The sequence below is a fragment of the Abramis brama genome (assembly GCF_963993115.1).
Source record: "Abramis brama genome assembly, chromosome: 9".
NCBI classification, from domain to species: Eukaryota; Metazoa; Chordata; class Actinopteri; order Cypriniformes; family Leuciscidae; genus Abramis; species Abramis brama.
This window is the reverse complement of record NC_139971.1, coordinates 30,293,122-30,321,024: the sequence shown is the minus strand read 5'-3', so window position 1 is coordinate 30,321,024 and position 27,903 is coordinate 30,293,122. Positions and strand designations below refer to the sequence as shown.

The 27,903-nt window shown below is 37.3% G+C and overlaps 1 protein-coding gene across 12 annotated transcripts in view; it reads right to left on the bottom strand.

The window, feature by feature from the left end:
* The window catches only part of fgd4a (FYVE, RhoGEF and PH domain containing 4a), a 56,527-nt gene that overhangs the window by 13,064 nt on the left and 15,560 nt on the right, over window positions 1-27,903 (bottom strand). For 5 of the 12 annotated variants that reach the window (XM_084124126.1, XM_084124132.1, XM_084124129.1 and 2 more), the window contains exons 2-4: window positions 20,354-20,440; window positions 6,039-6,176; window positions 3,850-4,012 (exon numbers count right to left, since the gene is read on the bottom strand). In XM_084124126.1, the coding sequence (XP_083980252.1) occupies window positions 3,850-4,012; window positions 6,039-6,176; window positions 20,354-20,440 (388 nt within the window). Of the gene's footprint in view, window positions 1-1,332; window positions 1,359-3,373; window positions 3,801-3,849; window positions 4,013-6,038; window positions 6,177-15,717; window positions 15,851-20,353; window positions 20,441-23,887; window positions 24,040-27,903 lie in introns of those variants that run through there. The other 7 variants (XM_084124122.1, XM_084124123.1, XM_084124127.1 and 4 more) reach the window with 6 other exon arrangements.

The following is a 27,903-nucleotide window of genomic DNA, read 5'->3' as shown; positions in this document are numbered from 1 at the left end:
TATAGAACTCGGCTGCAGAGCGTCCCATGAGACGCGGCTGCCCTACTTCAGAATACATGCCAACATGCAAGCGAGCGCACACACACACACACACACACATATTCACACTCAAGAGAGTGAGATGGTCTTTCTCTTTTGAACAAAATGCTTTCAGGAACAGTGGAAGCAAACTATAAAATATTTAAGAGATCAAATGCAGTGCATCCAGAGTCACGCTTTTATCACCCTGAAGGGGTTTATTTTGTGGTAATGACCAGCTGACTGTATATGATTCCACATGGCTACTTAATAAATAAATAAAATGGACATGAAATATTGATTCAAGCTGAAATTATTTTACTACGTGATAAGAAACATGAGAAGATCTGCTCCATCAAATGGAGTCACTTTGACCAGAGAAATGTTTCATGCACTTAATGAAAAGGGAAAGTCTCAGCTTTCTATTCATGTAATTATTTAGATTTGACTTCTTGACTCCGCTTCAAAATATGAGATATTCAAATATTTTACATATATACATATATATACAAAACATATTACAATATATAATGTATTATAATCAAGACAATAGGTGTACACCACATTAAAAAGTGTCAACAGCATTTATTGTTTAATTTCAGCAGTAAAGAAACAAGTAAACAATTACCATATAGAAAGCTGAGACTTTGTTTCTTCAAAAACAACAACAACAACAACAACAACAACAACGACAACAACAACAACGACAACAACATCTTAGCATCGCATCTCCACTAATGCCGAGTCGAAATGATCATGTCACATCTAGCGATAGACCGATCATTAAGTATCCCAGAGAGCGGCATAATACGAATACTTTACTTCACTGATGAATAATAAACAATAGGGATGCACGATATAGAAATTGTGACAATAACGATAGTACATATTTTTGTTATGGACAATAACTGATATCATTTGCTTCTAATAACATCCTTATCAGACCAATACTGATATACAGATATGATCATTTTGGACGATATGGTCACTGATATATTGTGCATCCCTAATAATAATCAGAACTCCACATAAGTAAACCGTAAAAACGTGATACATTCATAACTTCATGTAAGCAAGAATAAACCGAACAAAATGAAGCCACAACATAAGGCTTTGTGGTACATGCACACACACAAGCGCACACACACACAAGCACACACACACACAAGCACACACACACACAAGCACACACACACAAGCACACACACACAAGCACACACACACACACACATACACATACACACACACACACACACACACACACACACACACAGATATCCTGCACCTCCAGCTGTTTCCCTGTCTATGGCCCACCTGCCCTCTAGATCAGATAGCGTTTCCTGTGAGATAGAGAACAGAGATGTGGATCTGAGTGTACGGAGCACCACAGTTAACACTCCAGATTACAGACGGCTATTAATATACCGTTGAGCTCTGGACCGCTGAGACAGATTAATATATGCTATCTAATATATTGTTCAGTGTTTCGCTCAAAACACTTCAGACCTGTGGATTGCTAACAAAATCTAAGTCTTATTAATCTGGTATGATAAAAAGTAGTTACATCCTAGGCAAAAATTTTGCTATCATATGAAGCCACACAAGTAGGACAGTATGGATTTCATTGTTTTTTCCCATGAGGTTGTAAACCAACCCCCTGCAGTTGTCTGGGGTCATGGCTCTTTGTTTAGCATTCATACAGTAAGTATGTGTTGGACCAGGCCAAACAGCTGCAGAAATTTTAGACCCTGCTTTACTCCATCAACCCTTGCTCCCTCACTTTGCTTCAGAGCTTACAGGATGAATTCCTGCACAGATTCTGACCCACACACAAAACAATGCACTAGAAAGGCAGGCAAAACAGGATAAGGGCTTGCAGGGAATTATTTGTGCGGAACTGGGGTTAATGGTCAGTCCATTTTGTTACGGTGGCCATTTGGTTTCATATGAGCTAACTCAGTGACCTGACACCAATGCTAAGCTACAGACTTATAGCAGATGACTGTAGTGAATATTACAGCAGTAAAGCAGATGCATCATGGTTAAGGGCCATTAGTGCTTAAACCCACATAACAATGGTAAAAACAGTAATACACTGCTTCAAGAGGCTTATACATTTCATAAAATAGCAGCGAAAGCAATATGATAGAGGACACCAATGTTTATTAAATAATTAAATGTATTAATAATGAATCACAGTAAACAATTCTTCTGCCAATATAATACAGTTAAATAAATAAGCCTAAATGTAGGCTGTTTATGCAACGTACAGATCAAAGATCACTCTATGAATAGTGCAACTTGAACTTGGTATTAATATAAAATTCAACTTGGTATTATAGAATTCAAATCAAATGCATCTGTAAATATACAATAAAAAAACTTCCTAACTAACTAAATTTGGTACAATGGGACCATGAGTGTCCTTGGAAATTAGATGTTCATAGTGGTTTTGCTATAGAAAATGTACACACAGTTGTCCCTAATGTGATTTTGGAAACTGTTGTATGCTTTTAAAACATATGACGCAACATAACTACTACAAGGATGTGAGTTTATGTGTTTAGACATGAATTAGTGTTCAACATTCTATGATATAATTCAATGATTTCAAAATTCATGTTTGAGTGACAGTGTAAATAATGTTCAGAGGTGTAAAGAGTTCCTGAAAACCATATTTGAGTAAAAGTACAGATACTTTACAGTGAAAATGACTCCATTACAAGTTACACGTCACCAATGCCAATGAGACTTGAGTAAAAGTCTAACCCTCGGTTTCACAAGCCTTGTTTCAGCTGTCTTAACCGAAAGATACTTGTACTGGCATAAAACATGTCATTGCAATTGTTCTGTCTCAAGATGCACACCAGTAATGATTTTTTCTTGTAATGCATGGACCAGTAATGCATGTTTATAAAAGCTACTTAAATGTCCTAATTGAACAAATGCCTAATCCTGGCTTAATCTAAGGCCTGTCTGTGAAACCAGGCCTTAGAGTATCTGATTTTAACAGTACTTGAGTATTTTACTAGTACTAAATGTGGGCTCAAACATGCACTAGTCCTCAACAACTAAGAGACATGCTATACAACACTATTAATGTTGTAGAATAACATGTGGAAGTCTCTTCAGCCACAGACTTTAAACTCTTAAAAACCTATTAGAAATTCCAATGGGAGAGTTTGGCCTACAAATGAATGAACAGCTCTATTGGCAGTAAAACATAATTTAGAGTAAGACATGAGCCATTCAAAAGTATCAATCTTTGCACACTGAAGTACGCAGCTTTAAGCACTTTCAATGTAGTTGTACCAGAAAAAAGATGGCTAGACATAAATTGGTAAATTAATCTTACCTCTCGTGTTGAAGTTATCAAACACAAAAGTAAATGTCTCATACAAAACCAGTTCTTTCCACAATGCTTATGAAACACTGAATTGTACACTGGACGTTAAAGTTACAACTAGCTTCTGCTTTTTTATCTTCTTGTGTAAGGTCAAAGAAGATACGTGTGTGGTGATATATTTTTGATTTTACTTAACTGTTTTTACAACCTTTGTGAGACATTTGTTCTTTCAGAAAAAAATAAAAATAGATCTTACTGACCCAAACTTTTGAATGGTAGAGTACACATGAACTCAAACTATAGGGCAGAATCTATATTATGTTAAACACTGATCATCAGCCAGACGTGTTTATCCAAAGCGACTTACAGTGCTTTCAAGGTAAACTTCAGGAAAACCAAACAAGATCAAATAACTTATTTGTGAGAATGTCAGTATCTACATTTCCCTGAACAGAGAAAAGAGAAGTAGAAACTGATCCGTTTACCTGTTCACCTCAAAGCGACTGATGAGGTCGGACACTCGGCCCTTCCCTACTCCTCCTTCTACTCCTCCCCCCTCCATGCTGGGTATGATGAGTAACGTTCCAGCAGCCAGAGGAAAGGAGACTTCCGTCAAAGGACTCTGAAGGTGTGCTGGCTTAGGAGGAACTGCAGAAAATCACAAAGAGAACAGAGATTATATTTACATGCTATAGCAAACAGCATGACTGGAAGGTGAAAAGAGATTGAGATTGGAATAGTCTTCCTAGCCTTGTTCGGGAAGCAGACACACTCTGTCAGTTTAAATTTAGACTAAAAACACATCTCTTTAACCTGGCATACACAACACATTACCAATTTCAATTTTTCAAATCAGTTAAATGATTGTTAGACTGACTAAATTAGGTCAACCGGAACCAGGAACACTTCCTACTGTATAACACCCGATGTACTTGTTACATCGTAAGAAGAATGGCATCTAAGCTAATATTAGTCTGTCTGTCTCATCCTTATCCTGAGGTTACCGTAGTCAGCCGGATCCGGGCCATATCCAGATCAGAAGGTGGACCTGCACCTAGATATGACCAAAACGCAGCCCTGAATGTCAGCAGAGACCTTGTCTACTAGACAATCCCCTGTGAAGGCCTCGTCGACCTGACAGCCATCGGCACAGATCCTCAGCAGAGACCACAAGAACCAGACAGGTCCTCCGCACAGACCCTATGGCCAGCTTTCGGCTCCATGCCTGCATGATGAATTGATCTTCAAGCAAAAGGAACTGAATTAATATCTGAATCCTACAGATCCTGATCTGAATTCTGACTTGTGATGCCACCTGAATCATAAAGACACCGTGTTCGTTCATTGGCTAGAGGAGAACTGGCCACCAGACTGAGCCTGGTTTCTCCCAAGGTTTGTTTTCTCCATTCTGTCACCTGATGAAGTTTGGGTTCCTTGCCACTGTCGCCTCTGGCTTGCTTAGTTGGGGTCACTTAATATTCAACAATATTATTGATCTGACTGTACTGACGCTGTTGTATGATAACTGAACTGAGCTGGACAATGACATCATTTTTAGCAGAACTGCTTTATAGATGAAATCAGTTGGAATCAGTTTCCACAATCTCCATGCCATTTCACTAGAGTGGCATAAGCAGCATGAACTTAGGGATAAGCACCCAGGATCACGCGATGTGAAGTGTCTTACCTAAGGGCAAACCAGCCCTGAGCTTTTACGACAGCTCAAGCCGCATACCAAAATGCAAGGAAACTTAAAACAAATTGCCCAAATGGAAATTCTATGAAATATTTTCTCATATTGAACCCCTCAGTGAAGATGTTTTAAGGAAGCACTTGGTTTAGTGTTATTAAACTGGAAGCTGTAATCACCACAAGGTGGCAGTGCAGCTTTAGTGTGCTGCGATGGAACCTGAAAATTTTCAGCAAGGTGAGATCAAGTGCATCTGGAAGCTTCTGTCTCTACCTGTAGTGAGCGAATCACAGCTACTCTCAGTCAATCTTATGGGGTGGAGATACTGCAGAGCTCAAGGCTCCATCCAGATATAAATAGTGGGTGCCCACTCAATTCACACATCTCTAATTAAGTGAGTGTGGTCTTTGAGGTTTATGTCAGTGGACTTTTTGCCTTTAATTTTACATGGGAATATAGAGGAACGATACAATTTCTGATCTATGAAGGAGGAATTCTGTTCCGGCCCAATGTCGATCTTTGAAACATTTTGAAACCAACAATCGTGTATGCAGTCAATGTTCTGAACACTTTTCAGTAAACATGAAAAGTAAAGACATTATTAGAGTCTAGGATTGTCTGTATTTTATTTAAAACCAAAGGAACTTCACAAATGTTTAACTGTGATGCATATCACTAGGAAATCATTCACACTTTTCAAACACACTCTGCTTAGTAATCAAGCTTGGGTTCAAGGACACTCTGAGAATGCTTTACACATTTCAGCAGTGTTATTTCAGCATTAATCAGTAGCCATGCTGATTTGAATTCCGTTAGTGGTAACATTTAGTGTTCAGAGACTGTTGTAAAGGGGAAGACATGTTTGTGTGTAGTGGTTTAGCATGTACTTCTGGTAAATTTGTACGGATTTGCATGAGTAGTTATCAACACTGTGGAGCGGAGTAAGGATTTATGCATGTATGCATATTGTGCGCAACTCTCTACCTTGTGGTTTGGGATGCAGTGGTGGCCGTTTGTCTGAAACTCTTCCATTTACTCCAGTTTGGCTCTTATTGCTGAATCTGCATCCACGATTCAACTTATTTGGACGACCTTGCTCATCAGGACTGCTTCTGCCAACTGCTGCAGGAGACAAAAGAAGGATGGAAATAAATGGAATGGTAGCCATTTCAAAAGCAGTTTATTTGATATACTGTAAAAGCCATACTGTATGCAGACTTCAATTGAGTAATATGAACATGCAAATACCGGCTTCTGGCTTCTGTGCAGAAGTGAAATGCAAGAGGTCTGTTTTTTGTGCTCCTGATCTCAGTCAGGGCCGGTATAAAAGTGGCCTTGAAACTAAAAGTGACTTCAACTTGAAACAAAAAGCTAAAAATAACCACAAGTTCCTCTGTGTCAATTGCAGAACAAGCAAAGTGTTTCAGATTGTTTGGATGATCAATATTCAAGCTATGAGGAAGCTTTTTTGTTCACCTCAACCAAGAAATGTTTCCTGAAAAATGTTTCCTGAAGCTTTGGCAAATAAGGCACGCACATATCTGTAGACAATGACAGATGGCCTAGAAAAGCTCAGATCTAAAAATGACATGGGTCATTATGTTGCATGAGGAATTCAGTTCTGTTTTAAATATGGAAAAATAACTGCATGCAAATTATCTTTGTTCTATGGATGGTTGTTTCCGCGACGGGATAGAAAACATGTAAAATAACTTTTTTTCTCATGTGGTTCTCACATTGTACGAGCAAAACTTCAATCATTCCAAAACATCAGTACACTAACAAGTCTCCTGGACAAAGAATAAGTAAAAAAGTAACAAAATCAAAAAAAAAGTACAGACCATTTATACATCAACATCAAGACAACATGAAATGCAGGGTTCGAAATGAGGGGGGTGTGTGGGGGGGGGGGGTCCCGGACCCTCCATAAGTCATTAGGGACCCCCCATAAGAATTTATTTTGGGATTTTGGGGGGTCCCCGACAAATATATTTTAACATAAAAAATTATAGTGAAAATTATAGGTCTTTAGTGACGTTTTATATTTATAACAGTAATTCATTTATTTCCTTGCGCGAGGCAGCAATCAGGGCAGCTATTAGCCGAGTGAGTTCATACAGCGTCACAGATTGTTGTTGTGGTGCTCCCGCAGACACGTACTGTAGCTGAACGCAGCAAAACGAAACCTCACAAAGAGTGAAATCCTGAATGAAAATCCTGTAAGTGCTTCGATTATGTTTATATCTCCATAATTGCTTATAGTAAAATAATAGGAAGCCAAATGATCTGCCAGCTAACAGCAGACTATGGAAGCTTGTCCCAAGGTAATTGCGACTTTTTAATCTCACAATTCTGACTTTTTTTTCTCACAATTGCGAGTTTACATCTCACAATTCTGACTTTTTATCTCAGAATTACGTGATATAAAGTCGCAATTGCAGGTTATAAAGTCGCAATTGTGTGTTAAGTAAAAATTGCGTGATATAAAGTCGCAATTGCGTGTTATAAAGTCAGAATTATGAGATATAAACTCGCAATTGCGAGAAATATACTTGAAATTTTGACTTTTTTTTCTTAGAAATGCATGTTTATATCTCGCAATTCTGACTTTATAATACTCAATTGGGAGATATGAAGTCAGAATTGCATGATATAAAGTCGCAATTGCGTGTTTATAAAGTCAGAATTGTGAGATATAAACTATTCTGAGGTAAAAAAAAAAAAAAAAAAAAAATCCGTCCCTTAGACTTTAGACTATATCTCACAATTCTGAGAAAAGATGTCAGAATTGCGAGATATAAACTCACAATTATGTGTTATAAAGTCAGAATTGCGTGATATAAAGTCGCCATTGCGAGAAAAAAAGTCAGAATTCTGACTTTATAAGACGCAATTGCGACTTTATTTCACGCAATTCTGACTTTATATCTCGCAATTCTGACTTTATATCTCGCAATTCTGAGAAATAAAGTCAGAATTGCGAGATGTAATCTCGCAATTGTGAGATAAAAAGTCGCAATTATCTTTTAAAATGTTTTATTCTGTGGCGGAAACAAGCTTCCATAGCAGATCTAGCAGCTACAGTAGACTCACTAGTGTATTCAAAGCTAGCTTAACAACCTACTTGTCCAGTCAGTGATTACGAAAGATAACCAGGACTTAATTCAAGTCTGTGAGTTGATTAAAGTGAATGTGATTTGAGCATGAATGAGTATATAGAGCTTGGTAAGCTATCTAGGAAGCTAATATTATTTTTCTTAATTTAGAATCCTGCATGGAGAGAAAAAGAGGAAAAAGAACTTGTAACTTTGTTGCTCCAGAGTTAGAGGTTTACGTGTTAGATTATAGCCACTTCTCCAGACACCACTACAATACTGGGCCTAGCCCAAACCATGAAAAACATCCCAAGACCATTATCCCACCTTCAACATTGGTCCAGATAATTTTGTAGTCTTCAGAATTTTTAATAATTTAATAATTAAATTTTAGGGGACCCCCCAAGAGTCCTAAGTCATTTCGAACCCTGATGAAATGCCTTTGCAACCCATTTAACTTTCATAATGTGACATTTCCGGTGTAAAATGTTTGAGTAAATGTAATTAGTTACCGTATTTAAGTATCTTTTTGGCTACTTTGCAGTTTTACTGAGTATCAAAGATATTAGCAACTTTTACTCTCTACTTGACAACATTTTTGAATAAGTATATGCACTCTTTACTCCATTACTTTTGTGATCAGTGATCCAATTACTCTTTACATTTTGCATGGCACCTAACTTTTTCTGCAGCAGTTTATTTCTGCTACAGAAGAAGTGATATCACCATCTACGGGGCATAGAGTGTACTATATATTGTGCGTTTTGCCCTTACCCAAACTTGTCAACAAGGCTACTTTACGCAAATGTGAGCAGGTAGTTGCTGAATCGCAGGTGTTTCATTTGAGATGAAAATATGACTGAAGTCAGTGATGACGAAGTGACGAAGAGGAGTTATCAGCAGAACTGACATCTGACAGGAGTTATCACATCCTGACGTCACGTGTCTTTACGGGATGTGTGTGAACGCACTCACAGATTCCAGAAAATCACTGGCAGAGTGAACGAACCAAAATCAAACGATCCCGGGACACATTATCCGTGTATTTTCCGGAATCTCTGTGTGAAAGGGGCTTTAGTTGTTGAGGACTAGTGCATGTTTGAGCCTACATTCAGCACGAGTAAAATACTTAAGAGTATCTGATTTTAACAGTACTCAAGGCCTTTACTCAAGTCATATTAGAATTGGTGACTTGTAACTTGTATAACTTGTAAAAGTCATTTTTGCTGTATGGCATCTGTACTTTTACTCAAGTATGGTTTTCAGGTCATTTTTACACTGATAAAATGTTGGGAGGGACTTGGATTTATCCTTTAGAAAATGACTTGATCTTAAAATGGTCTCTGGCAGGTTTTTTGGGGAAGGGGTTTAAAAATAAGAGGACCTGGTGATATCATCCAAAAAGTTATTTCAGAAGCGGAGCAAGTTGTTACTTTTTAATAAAATACATTGATGTTAAGAAATTAAGTTAACGTGACTTCTCCTTCAGAATTCACCTTATTTTGCTTCCGTAATGTACTTTCATGTGAAGCAGAATGTACTTTTACGTACTGCAACTGCAGCTGCTTAGATGGCATTTATGGGAAAGTTCATGTAAGATTTTGCTGATTTAAATGTAAATTTGGCAAGCAGTTTTTTAAACTTCAGTATTTCCCCATTTAAGTACTGTAGTAAACCCAGCCTGATCTGCTGGCGATTTGATTTTGCCCTGCAGCTCAGGCTGGAAACCTGTACATTTATCTCTGCTGCTTCCTTTACAAATTTGCGGGAACCAATCACAAACTGGCTTATTCACCTGGTGCGCTATTGGCGGGTTTAATCCAATCCAATTCCAGAGCCATTACGGTTCTGTCCAATTCCTTTTAACCTCTCGACGATGCTCAATGGCTTCTTTTTAGCAAACAACTCGCTCAAGTGGGTGTAAATACCACTAACTTTCATGTTTTTTTGCATAACTTGCAAAAATAGCTCGATTCCATTGCTGCTTCTGCAAACCGCTGATCAACACGTTTGGTTACACATTTCCTGCCTGGAGTTTTCACGTCACTCTGCAAAGTACGTCACCTGGATCGTTGGTCTTATGGACTATCCAATTTGTACAGAGTCATTTGAACTATGCCCGTTGATCACGCCTCTTGTGCAGCAGAAAATACATAGCAGACTCCCTAGAACAATGTTCAATCTTAAAAGATTGAGCTTGGTCTGGTGATAGCCAGACTAACTGTAGGTAGGAGTTGGTATTGCATGCCTGAAGGCATTGCAAATATGGCCGCAGAGTAAACTGACTTTGCTTTTCTACAAGAAATAAAAAAGCAACTGCATAATATTTGCAGACAAGATAATAATGCCATTGCAACGTTGACATCATTAGTGCACACTATGGAAGCTAGTTTCCGCCACAGAATAAAAATGAAAAAAGGTAACTGCGACTTTTTTTCCCTCACAATTGCGAGTTTACATCTCGCAGTTCTGACTTTTTATCTCAGAATTGCGTGATATAAAGTCGCAATTCCTTATAATTGAACTTTATAACTTGCAATTGCGAGTTTATATCTAACAATTCTGAAAAAATGTCAGAATTGCAAGATATAAAGTCACAATTGCGTGTTATAAAGTCCAATTATAAGGAATTGTGACTTAATATCACACAATTCTGACTTCATAACACACAACTGTGACTTTATATCACGTAATTCTGAGATATTGTTATAGTGTGGGCTTCCCTATTCTCATAGAATCAGTATAGTAAAACTATTATTGTTAAAGCTACTGTATATCATCCTTGGGGAATGAATGGGGCTTTAGAATAAAAGAGTGCAGCAGCACATAGTTAACCTCTCCAAAATTCCTCAAAAAATGACTTGTTGACTCATAGTCAGAACAGCAAAAAGATTCATTTTGAGTCCATAAACATAAAATACACATGCACACACAACATTAACAGTTATATTGAAAGTCTAGCCCTCTTTTTGACATCTTAGAAACCCATTTGGATGCAATAAACAGGAAATCCAAGTGTGTTGCTTTCTACTGTAAACCATCTTGTCAAAGGGCACGCATGCAAATGAAGAGCCCATGTCCTGTTAAATTAAAGCATGGGGATGTTAATGCATTAGTGAGCACAAAGATAGTCTTTCTATGGCTTTCTCAGCCCCTTTCTTCACTTAGGCCAATCTAAACATCTTAGGCCAATAGGCTGCATGGGACTGTCCGTGTCTGACAATGAATGATGCTGTTGTGCTGGCAGTAAATATATGGTGGTGGAGATGGTGTAAGAACAGCTTCATGTGTGATTGGTCCATTCATCTCAGTTTTGGCTCAGTTTGTGGCTAGGACTGAAACAAGCTTTCTTTTAAGGCTGGGGAGAAAGCCTCTAAATGCCTGTATTTTAGTAGCTACATTTACTTTACATGGACGTTTTTTTTGTTTCAACTGGAATGAAATCATTCTGATTGATAAATGCAAACATAGTGTTTACATGAATGCTAAATAAGTGATCGGGCTGATGTGTGCGTTTATGTCACAAGCTTTAAAACAGATGACTTTCTCTTGACATGCGCTCACTGCACAAATATACCAAGTTTTCCATTGTTGGTGCATACTAACCATCATCCTGTCATCGCTTCTTTTCTTTATTCGGGTCCAAATAAGGAGATGATGAGCACACAAAGATGTGTATCGTGCTGTTATATTTATCAAACGCCCCTTCCCGCGCCCAAAACAAGCTGTCTGCAGATGAGAGTCTAAAGCAAAGACTGTCCCGCACCACTTCAGGATATTTCAATTGGATTCGACCATTTCAAACTGAATGACATTGTTACATGTGACTTTAACAATTTTTTGTTTTTTTCCTCTGCTACTAGTCAGATATTTCGATTACAAACAAATTATTAGGGTCCATGTAAAAGCAGCTACTGATATCAGAATTTATTTTGATATCAGAGTCTAAAAATATATATTTTTTAATATATCCCCAGTGAGTTTGTCCGTATTTATTTATTGCCTGTTTACTCAATGACACAAAGTCTTATGCAAACATCTAGCAAACCTGCAACCATCCACAACACTAGCACTGTGACAGTGAGTGGTGCATAGGCAAGCTCCACCCATGCTTCCATAAAATTTGGATTTGAATTAATATATAAAATATAAATTAATAAAAAAATACAAATATTAATTTTTGTAAATAATTAAGTATTACATTAAAATACTACAGAAAAGACAACAATAGTACTTTCCTACTAAGTATAAAAAACTTGAAGAAACAGGCAAAAATCGTTAATATATAGGCCTAATTAAGGTTAAAGAGCCTGTTGTGCTTTCACACATTCGTTCTTAACACATTTCTCATTATTTTTCTATTTAAAGATCATGTGTGATCAGGGCCGGTTGTCAAAATGAAGAAGTTGCAACACTGCCGGAACAGTTCTGATGCTACATGTGAAAAACATTGTCAAATTAATAGTTTGAACACTTACAAGTTTAGAAGATGCATTCTAACATAAATAAGAATGCTGTCAAACGGCATGAGCCAAAGTTTTGAAAAAGCCGACAACACTTCACACGGTTTAGTTGGAAACCTGTCACACAGGACTCAAAATGAAAATTGACAATGTGGAAAGAAATGTCATCAAACTGGATAGATGCAAAGACGAAGAGCTTCTCTTCATCTGAACTAGGGCTGTCACGATGTTAGATTTTTCACACCACGGTTATTGTGGCCAAAAGAATTCACGATATCGATATATCGCAATATCTATAGAATTTCTTTTTTTTTTCAAAAATACATTTTTACTTTGTTTATATAGTTTTTCTTTTTTATCTAACAAACATAGGGATACTGATAAACACAAGGCACATGCATTTTTACTTCTTGCGTACTCAATCTATGGCAAATTTTTGTGAAGGAAGACAAGCATGTGAAGTTATCTGGTTTCAAACTGAAGCAAAACACTGTCTGAAGGTTTCCTGAAGAACTGAAAAGCTCTTAAACCTATTGTTGCACCAGCGCCAATAAAGTCATGCAGATAGCAGATTTGAATTAAAAAAAATCAAGTGCAAATACAAATACAAAAATAAGATGAGTAAAGAAAACAGGGTTCTTAATTTTAATAATCACCCTTTATTAAATATATGAACACAGAAACCCCCTGTTAATGTCACGTTTCCCATTCCATGACTAGTAAAATAATAGGCGCGTCGCGTCCATGACAACTCGAGGTATCGCACACCGGACGCGCACTTTCTCAGTTTATGGCCTGCAATATCATTATGTTTAAGGACATTATGGAATTGAGATAATGTCTGTACTATGTTATGATTATACTGTACAATTAAATACAATAGTTGCTGAGTCTGTGATCTGAACACTTTACCTCAGAGCATCCGTTAACTGAATGCATTGAGAAAAATCACCTGTAAATCCGATAAACATCAGCAATTTTCATTCAAGCAGCTGATTTCTGTAAATTAATGTAAAATTAAATGTATATTGCAGCACAGGGTGAAATCGATGATTTGAGACAAATATAATGTAAATTTAATATAAAACGATGTAAATGACGCTCTGTGTCGCGGCAGGATTTTGAACAAGGTCCTGAGCCGTTGCTGGGCGCCGCGGCCGCCGGTGTGTGTAGGCTACACTCATACAGAATGTGTTTTAATTTTAAAGACGTGGCGCTGCGCTTCTCGTCCGGTGTGCGACCACCTTTAAGGTGCTGTTTTCTTTGAAGTCGAAGAACTCTGTTCTTAATACTAGCGAGCTTACTTTGTTCGGGTGTGGACAGAGTGTTTCACTATAGCTGCGCGCGCGGACGAGCGCTGCGTCGTCTTCTTATTTGATAGGTGTCCACGGGTGCAATACTGACATCTGAGAGGTCAACCAGGTACTGGCGCTGTAGTATTTACGTGTCATGTTATCATAAGAGTCCTATTCATTTTAAACATTGTGGTTATCGCCAATACCGGTATATTGTCACACTCTAAATTAACACGATGTCGATATTTCACGCTTTGAATATCACGATTATCGTCAACACCGGTATATTGCGACACCCCTAATCTGAACAGATTAATTTTTAGACCTATTACTAGAAGAGTTAAAGATTTTCTTACTAAAATCAGACCAAACTCTGAAACTCTCGCTCTATCCGTTATACAGTTATGCGTGTCGTTATTTTACACAAGACAAATTACCATGGTTTTAACCTTTTTCGTCGAAGGTGCTTAAAGGCCATTTCCGGCAATTAGTATCATAGTTTTAACAGCATTTTGGTGCTGATGTCTGATATACGGATAAAAGATGGAAAGTGGTTGGAGATGAGGTAGATTTACCAGAAAAGGCAGCTTGGCAATTTTGCTGGAATTAACTACCTTAGCTTGTTTGTATAAGCATACCTGCCTAACAAAACATCTAAAGCATCCTCAGGTGAATAATGCAGCTAACCTCAGGGCATGGCCTGGATCACAACAGAGAAATCAACTGCATGTATATCTATTAGAAATGTCTCGCTGGGTTTTGCAGCTGTAATGATAGAAGAGTGAGCCAGGTCGATGTCAAACCACGTGTGGTCTAGTGAATGTAAACTAATAATTGCAGCTAAAATGTGAGCATGGGAAAAAGTTCAAATGTTACGCATTCCCAGAGTCTAAAACACAGATTTGTGCCAACTTTGGCATTCCTAGCTAAGTATAGAAAGGAAAAAGAAGTCTGTGGTCTGACCTGACATATACAGAGAGCTCAGTTAACGATAATGGCTTCATTATCAGAACAACATCTGATAGCAACAGTTTGTTCCAGTAAAGGATTAATGTCTGACCTTTGGTCACTAAACTCATTTCATTTTTGTACGTGGAAGTTTGACACATAACATCCAATTTTAACTAGTTATGGTTACAAATAGCAACATAATTATCAACCTTACTTTGAATAGTAAAATTTCCAGGTTCTGTACTATCAATAAAAACCTTGTGGGAAAGTACCAACACAGAACAGCTCATTTAGTTCGCAAAACGAAGTGGGAACTGACCATAAGGAGCAGGAATAGCGAGCAAAAGTGTTTCAGAGCTCGTCCTGCAATACAGGAACATAAAGAGGCAATAAAAACTTGAAGGAAGTTAACAAAATACACGTATGTAAAATGCATTTCCTTTGCCATGCAATGGTGCTAGATGAAAAATGCAAACTAACAAGACTGAAAAATGTGAACTGCTTAAACTTGTTCTTACATGTAGGAAAACAAACCCACGAGAAAGTAGACAATAAAGCAGACAGGTGACCAAATGTCTGAGGAAGAAAAAATAAATGAAGTAGATTCCTATCATTTAAAATATTCATGTAAATAACAGAACAATTACAAAATAAAATAAGATAAAAATTAATGCAAATCGAACAATGTCACACTCACAAAGAATAAAACTAAAACTAAATTTGTGTCAAAATACACAAAAGCTTTTTCAGCGTCCTCCGCTAATGTACTGTTGCCAAGTTGAATTATACTGTCAACCAATGAAAACACAAGACTAGCAGGGGTAAGGTTGTGATCAGTGTTTAACCAGAGTAATCTCACCTTCTGTCTGTTAAAATTAGTCCAAATAAACCCAGGACAATGAGTAAAATATAAGAGCCGTTTTCTTCATTCAAGCCATCCGGTCCTCTATAAACCACAGACTGACTGAAACTCTGCCACAAAGACACGAGGAAATGGCCCCTCCCTCTACACACACACACTGCACGCTCAAACGCAACTGGCCACTTGCTTTCGAACACCGTCATAACCAAAGGTCTCATGTCTTTTGTGGTGGGAATCTTTGTATTATCACATTAGTTCACTCAACAATAAATTATAGTATAATATATATTTATTTATTTATTTATTGTTTCATTGAAAAGCCATTCTTAAAAATTTCTCCTTTTGTGTTCTGGAGAAGAAAGAAAGCACAGGTGTGGAATTTAGATAATGATGACTACGTTTTTTTCCTTCTGTGTATTAACCCTTAAAACCTTCAGAGCACAGTCCAGTGTGAGTATTGTTGCATTTCTGAATGGAGTGAGACTCAGGAGTTTGACTGTGAGGGCAAGACAAGTGATGAAATGAGAAACAAATGCAATAGACGTTAGTCAGGGTGGATGACATACTTTCTGTCTATTGAAAGGTTTTTTGGAAGGATGTTTTGTCAGTTGAACAGTTAGCATGTAGTTAAACACCACAATCCATTGAATGCAGTGTACTTCTATCCCTCAAAACCTCGTTTTCATTCCTGTCAAAAACCCTGACAAGTCTATGGTGCCCCTTCAAAAGCTTAATTCCCAGCCCTCTCAAATCTCTGTGTACTTGTACTAGTGGCACATAAACCCTCTGACGGGGACACACAGACACACCGTTCAAGTTCATTAAACTGTTTACCAGATTCCACTGCAGATCTGATTTTCTTTAATCTCATTTTGACATCAAGCGGGGACAGAAGAGTTGTGTCCTGAGAATCAGGTATTGCACAATCATCTTGATGCATCCCAGACAGCCACAACTCAACCAAACTCAACTCAAACCTAAAGTATGTCTATAACAACTTGTGCTCTCAGACTTTCTGTTGCATACAGTTAATGAAGTCAAATTTTCATATTCTGCTTTGCTGCTTAGAAAACTTCCGGTGCCAAAATGAAGCTATGTTTAGTATTTGCAGAAATGCAGATATGCAGATACGACATCTAAACATCAACCTGCCATTGCAACAGTATCAACAATCACTAAAGGGCTGTCAGTGTACAGCCTATGTGTGATGATCCAGACATGAAGATAATGAGAAGTCCAACAGGTCAAGCAGGATTTTTAATTTTTTTTAGGATCAACCACTGCAGGAGGAAACCGAAAACTCAATTAGTGATTAGATATATAATGTTTAGCATTTATACTGTTCAAAAGTTTGGGGTCAGTAAGATTATTTTTTAAATGTTTTTGAAGTCTGTTATTTATTCCTGTGATATAAACATTTAATAACATGAATTTTCAGCATTATTACTCCAGTCTTCAGTGAACATTTCATATTATTATGAATATTTAAAACTGATGTGCTGCTTAAAATTGTGGAAACAGTGATACATTTTCTTTCCAGGATTCTTTTAAGTTCAAAATAGTTATTTATTTGATATAGAAATCTTTTGTAAAATGTCTTTTTTTTAAATGTCACTTTTGATCAGTATAATGCATCCTTGCTGAAGGAAACAATTTCTTTAAAAATAACTGACCCCAAATGTTTTAATAGTAGTGTGTGATGCTTCAACACACTGCACATATGTAAATAAATGCTACTCGACCACTATAGGTCATATACTCCAAAACCACACCATTAACCACCTGTTCAGTTCTCATGTAATCAACTCAGTGCTATCTCTTACATTTGTATTATCATAAGTCCACTATTGGAGTAAGCTCAGTGTTCAGGTCTCTGAGCTTAAACAAGTGTGACCAGCACAACTAATGTAATGCCATGTGAAGGGTTACAAATTTAAGAAACTATTTCAAATATGCTTCCGTACATAACGGTAAAGAATCTTTTAAGGTTAAGATCTCAGCAAAGTTGCAATTCCTGTTCTCTCCTTATTGTCTTTAATGGCTCTTCGAGCCCCAGTTTCACTCAGACTGATGGGATTAGCACACGAATGATTCACTGAGAATCTCACCTTTTGTTCTGCAAATGGCTTTCGGACCCAAATGGCTCTTGGAGCCTTATGCTGATTGAATTAGGATTGGCCAGACCCTCACAGTCTAGGGTGTTACCTTAACCTGTATACTTAATTTGCATGCTTTGTTCAGAGTCTCCACCTCTATGTAATCCCTCCCCCTTGGAATGTATATAACTACAATGCATACTGTATTAGAGTTAGATCATGTTGGAAGTACTACAGCAACGTACAGCGGAGTTCTCACTAAAGAATAACTTCCGTTGAACGCGATCCCAACTGTCTCCTGGTCTCTGCTTCGATGAAAGAAAACGTTACAACAGCAGCAAGAGTTTTCTGCCAGTTACTGTTCTTTTTATTGTAAGTCAAACGAGCCAGATTACGGAGACTCTCGCCTATTGTCTTTAATTGCCCTTGGAGCTTGTGTCCCATTCTTTGAATAGTTAAGCTGATTGGATTAGGACTGGTGATACTCTAGAGTCTGGGGTGGGTTCCTATACCTGGATACTTCTTTTGCATACTTTGTTTAAGGTTGTCACCCAGGAGTTAATAAAGAATCCTGCTGAAGGAGATACAATCAAGTCTCCTGGTCTTCGCTTCTGAATTTCCAACACAGCCTACATTTTGCTTTTGAATTCTGATGATTGTATTTAATCTTCAAAATTAATAAAAGTTTTTTTTACAATGAACAAAACGTGTAAGAATCATAAGCTTTGCATCAGTTTAGAAAGGCCTGAAAAACATCACCAATTACAAGACACCATCCCCCAGCACTTTATCGAATCAACAACTGCCCGACGATTTGAATGAGCTTTATTGCAAGTTTGAAAAAATTGCAAGTTTTATTGCATCTATCAACACCTCCAGCAACCCCATTCTGCTTCAATCCTACTTCAAATGCTCCACTATCATCCCCATCCCAAAGAAACCCAAAATCATAGGAATGAATGACTACAGACCTGTTGCCTTAATGTCTGTGGTCATGAAGTCATTTGAAAGACTGGTATTGGCATACCTGAAGGACATTACTGGACATTACTGGACCCTTGCTGGACCCCCTGCAGTTTCAATCAAGCAAACAAGTCTGTAGATGATGCAGTCAACAAGGGACTGCATTACATCCTGCAACATCTGGACAAACCAGGGACTTATGTGAGGATCCTGTTTGTGGACTTCAGCTCGGCCTTCAAACCTCCATCTGTCAGTGAATCACCAACTTTCTGACAGACAGGCAGCAGCCAGTGAGGACGGAAAAATTCACATCCAACACCCGCAAGATCAGCTCTGGCGCCCCCCAGGGATGTGTGCTCTCCCCACTACTCTTCTCCATGTAGACCAGGGTTCACCAATCTCGGTCCTGGAGGGCCGCTGTCCCTGCAGAGTTTAGCTCCAACCAGCTCCAACACACCTGTTTGAAAGTTTCTAGTATGCCTAGTGAGACCTTGATTAGCTGGTTCAGGTGTGTTTAATTGGGGTTGGAGCTAAACTCTGCAGGACAGCGGCCCTCCAGGACCGAGATTGGTGAACCCTGATGTAGACCAAAAACTGTACTGCAAAATATCCCTCTGTCAAGCTCCTGAAGGTTGCAGATGACCTCATCCAGGATGGTGACGAGTCTGCTTACAGACAGGAGGTTAAAGAACTGGCTGTCTGGTGCAGTCATAACAACCTGGAGCTGAACACACTCAAAACAGTGGAGATGATTGTGGATTTTAGGAGAACCCCCCACCCCCCCATCAGTACAGAGAATCATCAGTACACACTCTCCAAGAACTGTACTCATCCAGAGTGAGTAAAGGGTAGGCAAAATCACTCTTGACCCATCACACCCAAGCCGCTTCCTCTTTGAACTGTTGCCGTCTGGCCGGCGCTACAGAGCACACAAAAAGTTTCTTTCCTCAGAAAATACCTATAGGGTTTTTGTTGAGGGAACCAGGGTGATGCTATCTTTTGGCTTGGTCTACAAAAACATGTCTTCCATGTACCACTCTATTTCTTGCATAACAATCTGAGTTTTTACCCTTAACAAGCAACAAGCGGAAAGTTATTTTGTAGATTGCATGGTTTCTATTTATGTGGTGACATGCTTGGCAACCCACCGTATAAGCTCATTGGTACAGTCATTCTGCCCCACAAATTGCACATTAAACATCAAATATGGACTGAATTAACTGCAAAATTCTCCAAAGTCATCTCCATGTTAACATGTTAACCTCCTTCCATTAATCAAAAGAAACCGAAGAAAAAAAATGAGGGAAAACAGACCAAAAACTGAGGTGGCCCATTGACCCCAGAGCATGTTCAGTCATGCCCATTTCCATAACACTTAAAACTACTACATAACATGTAAATGTATCTGTTATCTCAACAAATCATAAACACAACAGCTCGCAGCTACAGGTTTTTTAGGAAAGATTCATACTGACAAAAATGGCAGACTCCCATGGGTCCAAGCTCCAAGTCTTAATGTACAGAGAAAGGAAGAGACAGAATAAGAAGGAGAGGAAGGGAGGGATATTGCCCACCTTTGTTCTGAGCGATTTTCACCCCAACACAAGGTTCCTCTTCATCAGATTGTTTGGAGGGAAAGCAGCTGGGGTTGCCAGCTTTATCTGAAAGGCAACATAAGAAATATTTAGTTAGTTTTATTCTCGCTATTATGCATAAAGTATAGTCCTAAATGTCACAAGATCCTTCAGAAATCATTCATTTATGCTGATTTGGTGCTCAAGAAACATTCTTATTTGTAACGAGGATGTTGTGGGAAGGAGGCGGCGGGAACCGGCGAACATTCAACAAACTTTAATACCAAAAATAAAACAAATACAAAACAAAAGTAAAAGACAGCAGCCCCTCACGGACGACTGCTGTCACATAAAATAAAACATAAACATCAAATAAAATAGTTCAGGCCATCTACATTCCGGTAACTAAATTTTTTTTATAATTTTGAGGTACTTTCATGATGATCTCGATACAAAAGGAAAATAAGGGGGATAGACATAGCCTACTGAGAAACTTGTGGGTAGGCTAAATAAAAGAACAGGAAGAACACTAAAATGACACCAAACCGGTCAAGACCATGTCTGGACCACTACATGTAGCCACCAGAAACAGCACACTCATATGTACTTGTTAATGTTGAACATGATGTTTGTGAGGATTTGATGCCATTTAAATATGAATGCCATTTCATCCCAAAGGTGTTCAATGGATTTCAAGTCTGACTTTTGTGCAGGCCAGTTCTTTAACACAAGACTCAAATGATTTTGATATGAATCTCGCTTAGGGCAAAGAGAATTGTCCTGATGTAATAGAAAAAGACCCTATGCAAATTATACCAAATTGAAAGCTTATTATAATTTCACAATATAAAATAAATAAGTAATTACATTTATTATAAGAAATCATATCAATTATGGATGAAGTTGAAAGCTTAAAATAATGTCATTCTGCAAAAAAATAAACAATTTAATTATACATAAATATTTAATTCATATAAAGTAAAAAAAAACAATGATTGAAAACTAAATAAATGGGTTTAATTTAATCTGGATGCAAAATGTAAATTTTACCTTAGAAGTGAAACCATAAAACTGTATTATGATACTATGATTGTAGAACAATAAAGACAAATGTATTCTGGATGATAAAAACACTGAGCAGAAGGTCTGTGTGTGAAGAGAGAGCATGAGAGAACATTAATCCAGCATTTGTAGCAAAACAAAAGAAAAGTAAATCCCCAGAGACGCACCAGCAATTAATTCTCTCTATTTCTAATGCACATAAAAGATGAAAGCCAAACAGTAAACAAGTGGCGTGTGGTTTCCAATTGTTCACACATGTGCGCATGAAGGCACACTTTGAGACTCACACGGTTTATAAAGTGCACAGCTGAAAATAGAAAATTGTTACAAAACTGAGAGAAAATTAAAGAGGCTGGGGAAGTTAAGATGAATGATGAAGAACTCAAGTAGGCTACATTAACCAGCTGAAACGTAAAGCATAAAAGACACCAAATGTTTAATGAAGCAAACAGAGAATTTAACAAAAGCAGTCAGTTTAATGTTTAAACAAGTTTAAAGTAAGGTATATTTTGAGCGGAACTGTGTGTGTGTGTGTGTGTGTGTGTGTGTGTGTGTGTGAGCATTTTATCCTGGGAGTGAGATTAAAGCAAGGTTTTTTCCTTGTACCATCTGGAGCCCTTGTGACAGAAGGATTTGGTGACCCCCCCGCACACTCAAACGTACACACATGTTCACATAATAGTTATTTTTAATGGCAGCTTTAAAAAAAAAAAAGAAAAAGAAACATTCTCTAAGCTAACACAACAACCACAACAAACAAACTTTAACGGACATGAAAGAAGGGGCTGGTGGGACCATTAATAAAGCCTTTTTTACGACCGATCATATGAGCCTTTTTTACGACTCTCCCAATAAACGCTGCACAAATCAGCAAACTGAATGGAGTACTGAGATGTGTAGAGCTGGATAACCATCCAAATTGTTTCCATGACACCTCAATTAATCAGTTTGCTCGGTTATAAACACAAAATACAGTCATCTTTTATTTCAATAGAAATGAAGAATAGCAATGACATGTTTATGAGGTTATTTATGAAACTGTGTAGCATGTAATTTAGCATTTATGTGGAGCCCTTGTTAGAGCATTAGAGTAGATTTGCCATGAATCATGTTCACAGTCCAGTGGCCATAATGAATGTAAACACTGTGGTATTCAATAAGGCAGTGAATTATGGATTTGGTCAATGTAATAATAAATGCTCCCGTAAATTAGGCTCAATCAATTTCCAGTACGTATGCATGCATTTAATGTAATTGTAACCAACTATCAGAACACTGAGCTGAACTATGATGCATGTGACCGAAGGTACATCAGCTTAATCCTGCATTTACCAACTGTGCTCCGAACACGGATTCAATATTGCCAAGCAAAACATTACAAAAAAAAAAAATAGTAACCATTTCCTACCAAAATAGGACAGCATGCAGCTACTGTAATTATTACTACTGTAACAGCATAGTAAATTAATAATAGATTGCGTTTAAACTGGGTAAGAGCAAGAACATTTCAGAACATTCACGATTATTATCATCGTTTAATGTTTTTTCTTCAGGATAATGCAATTTAACACAGCTTTCTCGCAGTAATACTCAATTAATGAAGACAATACTAATAACTGACCACCACAATCCTTACTTGTGCGGGTCATATTTCACTCAAAAATAATCCAATTATATATATATAAAAAAAAAAAAAGTTTATTAGCACTGTAATGGATCCAGAAATTTTACTTGACTTTTTTTTGCAATTATCATTATTCTTAATATGGTTTGTTTACTGTATTACATTACAATTATTAAAAATAATAATAATACAATACATTTTAATCATTAAGTTTTAATTAAAATAATGTCCCAATGTAAAAAACAAACAAACAAAAAACATAATGAGCTAAAAAAAAAAGCCTTATTTTTTTAAGCAAAAGATAATTTCACATGTCGTATTTCTCCTCCCGCGACCCTAGAGAGAATAAGCGGTATGGAGAATGGATGGATATCTTATATCTTTTGATTTTGGGATGATATACTGTATGACCTGGGGGCCGTTGCATACCGCTAGGACTAGTCTTACAAGTTAGTCAACACATTTTTTTCTGTAAGACTGTTCATATCTGTTTTAATACTTAAGACACACAGTCTTAACATAATGGCTATGTTTATGCAACTGACCCCAGGACACATTTTTGACCTGCTGTATGAGATTCACCTGTTCATATGTATTGGAATTTACAGCAAACTGTCCACAAGATGAAACGATCAGATAGAGAACATAACAGATATATAAATGGTCTGATGAAGCTTGTATGCTGGAAAATTCAGACAGAATGCCTCTCTACCTTATCGTGAAACTTGCACAGGTCAAAAAAACAAAAAACAATTACATATCACGAGTACAACATGAATTCTTTGCATGAATACATGTAAACTGAAGGTCAAGCCACAAGGAAATGCATAAGAAAATGAGAAAAATACCTGATCTGTTATTGGTTCTCCGGTGTGGCTGGGCTTGTGTTTCTCTCACATTCCTAAGATGTTTCTCCATCTTAAATCACAGGGTAATACGCTAAGCAACAGCGAAAGGCCCTCTACATGCAACTCGCTTTACAAGCGTCACCCAAAACAAGCAGCAGCTTTTATTCTTCCTGTGGCTGTCTCACTCTTTCTCCCCCTCACAGGTCACAAAACCGGTTTTTACAGAAGCCGGACATGGACTGTAAGTAAATGTTTATTGAATAACAACATAGATACTAAACATCAGCTGATGCACTGTGCTACCAATACCTGCAGAAGAAAAATAAAGCCAACCGCAGTGAATTCCTTCTATTCTTCAGAGTTTTGTAGGCACTGAAAAATATTATGTCTGCATGTACAGTACATGAATTCGCTGACTGCTGGCAACTAGAGAATAATTACATGAGTCAATAAAAGCTGCTGAGTGAGGGGTGAAAGAGAGGGAAGTCTTAATGTGTGATAATGTCAACAAACCAACCCACTTCAACCAACCCACTTCATCTCTCTCTCTTTCCCAATGTGAACAGGACTATGATATTATGTAGAACCTTAAGGGCCTTAAAAGATATTAACAGGAAATGAATGGTTGGCTTACTTTCGAAACTATATACAACACTATGGTATGGTTGGTATTAATGTCATTATCAGGAAATGACTCATAATCTTAGTATTTTTGTCTGCCTTCGAATTTTCAGCATGCTGACTGATAATGGTTCAACAGTCAAGCACAATTGTTTAGTGTCATCCAAGCAAGATGACAGTTATGCAGTATAATGCAGTTATATTCATTATAAGTATTAAAATAGCCGCTAGCAGCAATTCCGGGGCCAAGCCCCTTATGGCCATTTTTGGCATGTTTGGACATTGGATTTTATTAGGAATCTTTTGAACAATGCACAATTCACATGGTTAAACAATTGCTAAACTTTGAATTTGATCAAACAATCTTCAAAGCTATAGCCTGTTGCTTTAAACAGCATGCCACTCATACAATGTTTGGTTAATTTTACAGGGAGATTTTAAAGGCAGAACCACGCAGCAATTGGCTCGAAATGACACAAATTACACATAAATTTATAAAGTTGTCCCACAAAGAAAACAAACTATGTTTCCAAAAGTTAAGCGTTTTTGAACAAAAAAAAAAAAAATCTCTGGAACACAAGGTGACGCTGTATTTAAACCTTTTGGGTACCTACAGGACATGCTGATGATGATTCGTACAAAATTTTGTGCCGATATGTCAAATCATTTAAAGGATGACAAAATGTATGACAAAATTCAAAATGGCAGACAGATGGTTCATCCGAACCTGGCAAAATCAGTATCCATGGATCCGGCATGACACAAGGAATCCATAGACAAGATTATGACTTTCTGGAAAACTGTTCAAAAGTCATTACCAAAAATAGCCATTCTTCAGATCTCATGACCAATAGGTGGTCGCTGTTCCCCAATTTGGCATGTACCCTCAGATCATGGTTCCGATTAAACCAACCAATTTTCATTTCGATTGATCAAAGTTTGGCCGAGATACAGCCTCTGAACCAATTCTGTCAGGACCACTATCGTCAAATACGATTGACAATTAGCATACAGTTTGGATTGGCGGTATGGTTCCGTTCTGGGCAAGAACTCCCTGTGCATCCATGCAGCCTAGCATGGATAAAAGCAGGGAGAGCAGCAATAACCCCCCTTAGGGTAAACAGAACCGAACCAACATGAATGTATGCAGATATCATTAATTCAAGATTTTAAGGTACAGCATAATTTGAGAATTTATTCTGATTCAAGGGGAATCAGAATGCCAAACCCTGACTGACGAGATGAGGAGCTGGGGATGAAGGAGGGTAATTAGCTCGAGAAACGCGATAGCTGCTGATAATACTGAAGGAGTTTAAATATATACACAGTGAAAGGCGTCGTATTCCTATAGGTAGACGTGCATCAGCTGAGAGTCAGCTGACGCGAGCTTGACTAACGTGACCTGCCAGAACTGACACTACGCTTAATTTTTGGGTCGACCTCGTTAAATTCGCAACATTATAACTTTTGAACAAAGACGAATAAAACAAATCTGTTTAGTCATTTCTGTGCAGCTCAGTCCAAAGATAATCTGAGGCAATTTTTGTAGGAATTTGACAAAATTTGAAGGAGGAGTAGTGAAAAAACTTAATACTGTACTATTCAAAATGACCACTACTGTAATGGGCGGAGTCTTAATGTAGGATATTGAATGTGATCAGTATGATGAGAGGAATAAGGTGTACTAAGTTTAATTTTTGTTAAAAGTTATTTGAAAAGAGAATTTTTGAACTGGTGGTGGCACTACAAAGTTAGACCTAGAGACCCAAAAGTTGGTCAGAATACTATTCATTACCATCACTAGAAGTATGCCAATTTTCATCATTTTCCTACTTACGGTTCATATGGCTGCCATTGACTCCCATTGGGGAGGAATAATAAAGTAAACTTACAATTCCAAAAGGGACTACAGCCTACTATGAGATTACTGTGCTGTGGTTGCCATGGTCTTGTTATGCAGTTGCTAAGGTGTTCCGACTGTTTTTAGAGCATTGCAATTAGGTTCCGAGTGGTTGCTACTGGAAGTGGACACCTACGGTCAAATGATTTTACTGTTGAAATTCAAATTAAATTACTGCTGTCCCATAGATCCCATAGATTCTGATTGGAAGAGGTACTTGAGCCATATTAGCTCAAGTACCTCTTCCAATCAGAATCTATGGGATTTTTTCACCTGTTTATCATATAAAGTCATCGCACCTTTCATAAATAAACTGCAAAATTTTAATTGTAACACAAATGGTGTTGGAGCCAATGTATAGTACTTAAATTATTCAAACAAACCCCTAACCCTGGGCATGTTTTTAAAATAATTACAGAATAGTATTTCATATTGTAAAAAACAAAAACAAAAAAAAAACTATATATATTATATATATTATATATATATATATAAAATTATATATATACTATGAGATCTGTATATAATTCCAGATATTTAACTAACATAATTCTGATGCTTTGTTCTCTTTTTTGAGCTTGTTTTATGTCACTTTCCAGCAGCACACTTCTGCTTTTTGCTTCTTGCATGTGTGCATGATTAACTTCACAACTGAAAGCTGTCACATGTTTAACAGTGAGAAGCAGATAAAAATTAGACCGTGTGGGTGTCAGTGAGTGAGGTCATCAACCCATTGCTCACACAAGACTGCGTAGAGGGATGCCAAAACCCTTAGGTAAGGAAAATGACAAATGGGACTGCATTGCCATCTCAATTGTTTCTTCTAAACGGAAATAAGATTAGAAAGAGCAATTAGGACTTTGCTGGAAAAAACACCACTGGATCTTGTCACAAAAGGAGCTCAGAATTATCTAGATATTTGTTTGTATTAATATGAGATTAATATGAACTCAAACATTTCTAATCAAGCCCCTATTCTTTAAAGTTATTGCCCTATATTAGTTTTAAATATAGACTACTGGTCAAAAGTTTGGAATAATTAAGATTTTTAAATGTAAAAAAAAGAAAAAAAGAATTTAACCTCACCAAGGCTGCAATTATTGGTTTAAAAAAATACTGTAAAATCAGTAATATTGTGAAGTATTCTTAATTTAAAATAACTGTTTTCGGTTTTAATATTTTATAAAAATGTTTTTCAAATATTTTATTCCTGTGATGCCAAAGCTGAATTTTCAGCATCATTACTCCAGTCTTCGGTGCCACATGATCCTTCAGAAATCATTCTAATATGCTGATTTGCTGATTAAAAAAGAAAGAAATTAATGCTTTTTTTCAGCAAGGATCAAAATTCATCAAGGAATCATGAAAAATAAATAAATAAATGCTTTCCACCAAAAACGGTTTCCAACATCGATAATAATAAGAGAGAATTAATAACTGAACACCAATAATAACTGATAATAAATTAGAATGATCGTGTGACATTAAAGACTGG